The 6,000-nt window shown below is 35.6% G+C and overlaps 1 protein-coding gene across 1 annotated transcript in view; it reads right to left on the reverse strand.

Moving 5' to 3' along the window:
* Positions 1-6,000, reverse strand: part of LOC140228959 (uncharacterized) — a 114,972-nt gene that overhangs the window by 43,602 nt on the left and 65,370 nt on the right. Inside the window, exon 34 of the mRNA XM_072309221.1 lies at positions 924-1,062. Within this exon, the coding sequence (XP_072165322.1) occupies positions 924-1,062 (139 nt within the window). The remainder of the gene's footprint in view (positions 1-923; positions 1,063-6,000) is intronic.

Genomic DNA, 6,000 nt, shown 5'->3' on the forward strand with positions numbered 1-6,000 from the left:
ATAAAGGATTTGGCCGGATATGGGAGACTCAATGTTTACTACACGTAGCTGTCTACCCAACGGTAGCTACACGTTTATATCAATTTGTCGTGAACATCGACGGCACTGCTAATCTGCGTTCAGAATTCTCCTATAATTTGCTCAATGAATGATCGTCTGTATACTGAGCCCTGATTTAATGAAAAGTTTTCTGTCCATGTTCCTGCTGTGATTTTGGGGTAGTGAAGGTCTGAATGCATGTTCTTTGGATGAAATTTAAATGTGAATGCCATGTTCATTATGTTGGGAATGATATGTAATTTTTGTGAGTTTGTGTAGGAATTTTATTTGAGTTTCAAATTCCCCTATTTCCCATAATTATTAGATTGAAAAAATACGATCACGCTGAGATCACATTCGGATAACAGAGTGATTCGAATAAAGGGAGGCCGGATAACAGAGAGATCCGGATAGGAGAGGTCAGACTGTACTATTATTTGAGAAGTAGGCCTATTTACTGTATCCTCAAGTACCATTGTCATTTTCTTTTCTTTAGTTAGGGCCAAAGCTGTATCCGTGGTCTGTATCCTTTTCCATGATCCCTATCGGAATCTACGCTTAATAAGATTGCTTTAAAACAGGTCTTATCGTATTTCTTTTACATTTCTTTTGCATTTTCACTAAAATCGAATTTTGATAAGTGACCGTCATAGTATGCTAATAACATCTTATTGTACATCAAAACTGGTAATCAGATTTATTTCTTACACGCAGCTTTCATTGAGAAACATGAAATATAAATATTGAAATATGAAATGAACCCCCATACTTCGTACACAATGAATTTCGTAACATATCTTTAATATCTAAAGACGAAAAGATATGATTCTTGTTCTGTACGGTGCTTGCAGACTACGAATCGTTGGTATAGAGTGTCTTCACACGTTGCATAACCCTCATCACATGAGCTCGGTTGCCAACTTCTTCACCAGGTTGATGAAGGTGGTCATCGCTTTCATTGTCATTGCAAAGGAAAGGTGAGTCCAGAACTAAAAAGGCGTGCTCGATACGACCGTTCTCCGTCTTCAGTTTTTAGGAAAAACAAACAAACAATCAAACAAAACAGTACGTTAAATACAATCTTTTTAACCAGTGCCATCATTAACAACAGGAATACACATTTATCACTCGGGAGATTCTTATTGTTCCGGAATTGGATAATTATCTTCTTACAGCGTTAAAACGTCAGTCTGTATTTGTGACCCTGCACCTCAAAACAAACAAAAAGTTGCCAGACATGAATTTTTAGTTAAGACCATATTCTGAAAGAGCAGACTTTAAGCTTTAAAATGATGTATAACTGAAATCAAATGGACTCTCCTAACCTATCTAAATATTGGAAAGAAAGCACAGACTCAGGAAAAGTGTGAACTGAGAAAAGAGGCTCTGAAGTACAGTGTCTATTCAAGCGCTTAATCTTTACCAAACCGTGCTGGCTGTGCGATGAATGGGACAAAAAACAGGAAGTAAATCACCAGAGTAACAACAATGAAGGGATTATCAGATTAAACTGAAATTAAGCATGCCTCATTAACACACTCTGTTCATAATTAATGTCAACTTTCAAAGCAGTAGCACTATCCTTTCAAAAGTTATTAGAGTTGAAAGTGAAGAGTGTGGACAAGGTTTTTCAGAAATGAAAAAGGGATTCTAAAGACACACCTAATCACACTATTCTACCAAAAATGTTCGTGATAAACTGCTAAAAAACACACTTTCCTGCCCGTTTTATGATACCAAATTTTAGCATAATGTAAAAGAATACCCGCTCTTTCAGAAAATATGAAAAAGTCAAGTTCGGATAGGTTGACCCATTTCACTTATTATCAGTCCTCACGCAAAATCAGTGCGTGCGACTTTATGTTCGTTTTGAGGTGCACGGTCACATTTAGTCTATGTTGTTAGTCTGTAGTGTCGTTTTGACATTTCTAACATTCTTTTTTTTTTGGGGGGGGGGGGTGGGTACAACATTCTTAAGAAAGGCCTATCTTACAATAAGGTGTATCTTACGATAAGGTGATTGAGATTAATTGATCTTATTTTAAAAGGTGTTATATCTTCGATTGCTGATCCGCTTGCTCATATACTTAATTTGTCAATATCTCACGGCGTGTTCCCTGATAAAATGAAATTGGCAAAAGTAATCCCAATATTTAAAAAGGGCGATAAACTTGATATCAGTATACAATTATCGTCCAATTTCATTATCTTCTTTGTCTGAAGTCCTGGGAAAACTTATGTATAAGAGAATGATCAATTTCCTGAAACAATATATATATATATATATATATATATATATATATACATATATATATATATTTTTTTTTAAACAAATGCTCAGTTTGGTTTTCGTGAGAAGCACAGTACCACTCATGTTCTTATAAGTTTCGTTGTAAGAGTGGCTCATGCAATTGATGACCATTCTCATTTGATTAGTATTTTTCCTGGATTTTTTCCGAGGCCATCGATACAATTAATCATGATATTTTACTTTACAAGTTACCACATTATGGAATACGCGGGAAGGCCTTAAAGGGATCGTACAGTTTTGGTTGAGACTTAACTTCAGGTTTTTATCATTTTTGGTGAGATAGTAAGAAACCTCTTATGAAATATGAAAGAGCATGTAACTTTATGAGGATTTCAACGTTTATTTGATGAAAATTGATTTTGAAATGGCTGAGATATCCAAAACAGAGCGATCCTAATTAAGTGTGGGACCCACATTTTATTACGATCGTTTTGTTTTACTTTGTTTTTGGATGTTTCAGCTATTTCAAACCTGATTTTCATCAAATAAACTTTGAATTCCTCTTAAAATGGTATGCTCTGTACTATTTTATAAGTGTTTTCTTGGTATCTCGCAAAAAAAGTTAAAGCCGAATTTTTCATCTTCACCAATACTGTACCATCCCTTTAAAGTGGTTCAGGAGTTATCTATTTAACAGAAGACAGTTTGTCACAATTGAAAATTATAACTCATTGATTAGAGAAGTTAAATGTGGGGTTCCTCAGGGAAGTCTGTTAGGGCCATTATTATTCATTATTTATATCAATGATTTTTGTCATGTTATATCTGAAGCTCTTTCCTTTATACATTTTGCCGACGATACTAATGTATTTCTTGTTCACAGTGATATTGATGTTCTTGTACAAAAAGTTAATAGCGAATTGAAAAAAAAAAGTAACAAATTGGGTTAGAGCTAATAAGCTCTCGTTGAATGTTCAAATAACGAGATATACGCTTTTTAGTGATACTGTTGACACTTTAAGTACAGACATAGCTTTGGATGACACTCATTTAGAAAGAGTTTCACATTTTAAATTCCTTGGTGTTATTGTAGATGAGAAACTTCCTTGGAAATTGAGGGTATCGCCAATACGTAGGTGCCGTGCGCAGAGCAGCGTTTTAGATGTATTATGGGAAAGCTCATGGGACAAACTTGCCCCGGTTTTGGCTGCACATGCACTTACATCACGCTCTGTCTTTATAAAGAGGTATTTTTTGTTGAAGATTTCTTCGCTTTCCATCATGTGACCAGCGCATTGAAGCCTTGCAGTAGTGAACCATGACTCTAGTGACCGCAAATCAGTAAAGCTTAGACACTTTCAACTCTTTTAAGCTGAATCATAGCCAAGAAAAAAGGGCTAACAACGGAAAAGCAGACAAAGAACTCCATTGAATCGTATGGGAACTGCGACTCGCGTGAGACAACCGGAAGCGAACAAGGGACCGAGGATGACAGAGCTCTTCATCGTGCGCAGGAGTTTTTTTACGTCATTGGCGATAGCGAGAATTGCATATTGATTATATTTGTAATATAAGTTCACGTAATACAGGCGCTATCAATAGACTAAAATTGTGTTTCCCTCAAAAATCATTACTTATGTTGTACTCCTCATTGACATTGCCTTACCTTAATTATGGTGTTTTAGTTTGGGGCAACACTCACCATAATTTGTTTGATAGAGTGTTCCTTTTGCAAAAGAAAGCTCTTCGCGTCATTTGTTATTCTCCCAAACGTTCGCATACAGATGCACTGTTTGCTTCTAATAAGCTGTTACAATTTAGAGATTTGTTTTTATTTGATTTAGGACAATTTATGTATATGTATAACAATAACTCTCTTCCTGACGTCTTCCATTTGTTCCTAAAAAAAATCAGTCATTTCATAAATATCCAACTCGACGTTCTAATGAATATCATTTACCTCTTCTTCGTACGATTCTAGCCAAGAACACATTTGTTTATACTGGCCCAAGTTATTGGAACTCCTTGCATCCCGATATTAAAGGGGATGGCTTGTAACTGTTCAGTGGGAATCAGTGGGAATGCTGGGGGATGATTGTTCTATTAATTCTTCTGGGATTCATTTAAGAGTACATTATATATCTATTGTTTTGTGAAAATCATTTGCTTCAGAACGGTCTCATATTCAAGTAATGTGCAGTTTAATGCCCAGTCACTGTACAGGCATGCTAACCTGGAAACATTAAACTGCACATTACTTGAATATGAGACCATTCTGAATCAAATAATTTTCACACAACAATAGATATATATAATGTAATCTTAAATGAATCCCAACGGACTAGAACAATCATCCCCAGCATTCCCACTGGTTCTCACTGATCAGTTACTAGCCATCCCCTTTAAAAATGCCCCCCTCTGTATACTCATTCAAAAGGAAACTGAATTTTGTTTTTCTATTGCAATCTTATAATTCTACTGAATTGAATTGATCAGCTGTTATAACCCCTAATCTAAGAACCTACGTTATCATGGATTGATTGCTACGTATACTCTAGCTCCTATTATTATACTCATATAAGGCTAGGATATTTCTGCGATTATATCTCTATTACCTTGTTCTTTCTCGCGTCACTGTTTTCACACTCTCTCGACATACTTCCGACGAGATCGCTGTCTCTGCCGAACGTTTTTGTCTGCTCTGTTCTGTTCATTTACTGTTATGTTAGTTTTGTCTCAGTTTTTCTCGTCTCATAGTCAAATCTCTGTTATACTGTTACTCCTATTTCAGTCCCGTTTCATGTTTATTCGTGTGTATATTTGCCTGTTTTTGTTGATCTCTCTTTCTAGTGGGCTTCCAGACTTTTTCTTTGCTCTCAACTGATGTTTTTCTTCAGAGGGGCCCCACATCCTACAAGCTTTGTATTTTTAGTGGGTCCCTCCATTTTTCGAATTTTGCGTATTGTTTACTTACTTCTGATCACTTGAGTTTTATGATAATGTATAATTATCGTAAGGTGCTACAATCATTGTACATTCTTTTCATCCTACATAGTTTTACGCACCTTATTTTCTGTTACAAAAAAAGAAGAAGTGATGTCTATATGTCGAAAAATGAAATAAAAAGAATTGAATTGAATTGAATTGAAGGTGTAGTTTGGTGCGGTAATTATTTGAAATACAGACAGCTTCTGGTATGTTCAAAGTTAATAGCGTTAGTGAACATAAACCAAACTTCCACTGTTCAGACTAGAACTAAGCGATTATATTCGCACACACTGTAGAAAGAAAATGAAGGAAGCCTATTAAAATAAAGTAATGTTATGGGGTGGCTCAATTCACTTGTACTAACAAAATTGCAAGTGTTCTATATCTTTAAGTCCTTATAAGATATCAGTATTTTCAAGTAGTACTATTTCAAGTAGACTTTTACAACTTTAGGACAGTAATGTGGCTCGAATATCTGATTGGAACTTTCACAGATAATGTGACTTGGCTATTTCATTAGGGCGATGGAATATCAAAACATCTAAAAAAAATCAATTAAACAATAAGGGGAGGCTACAATAATAAAGTCGTATCATAGAGTTGGATTATTAATATCGCTAGAGTGCGAACACGTCATACGCGCGCACGTGAAGGCTCTGTGATTGCATGGAGCACGATCCGCCATTACTAAGAGTGGCAAAACTTTAGTACAGTGCGAATTG

The sequence above is a fragment of the Diadema setosum genome, chromosome 5 (assembly GCF_964275005.1).
Source record: "Diadema setosum chromosome 5, eeDiaSeto1, whole genome shotgun sequence".
Lineage (NCBI taxonomy): Eukaryota > Metazoa > Echinodermata > Echinoidea > Diadematoida > Diadematidae > Diadema > Diadema setosum.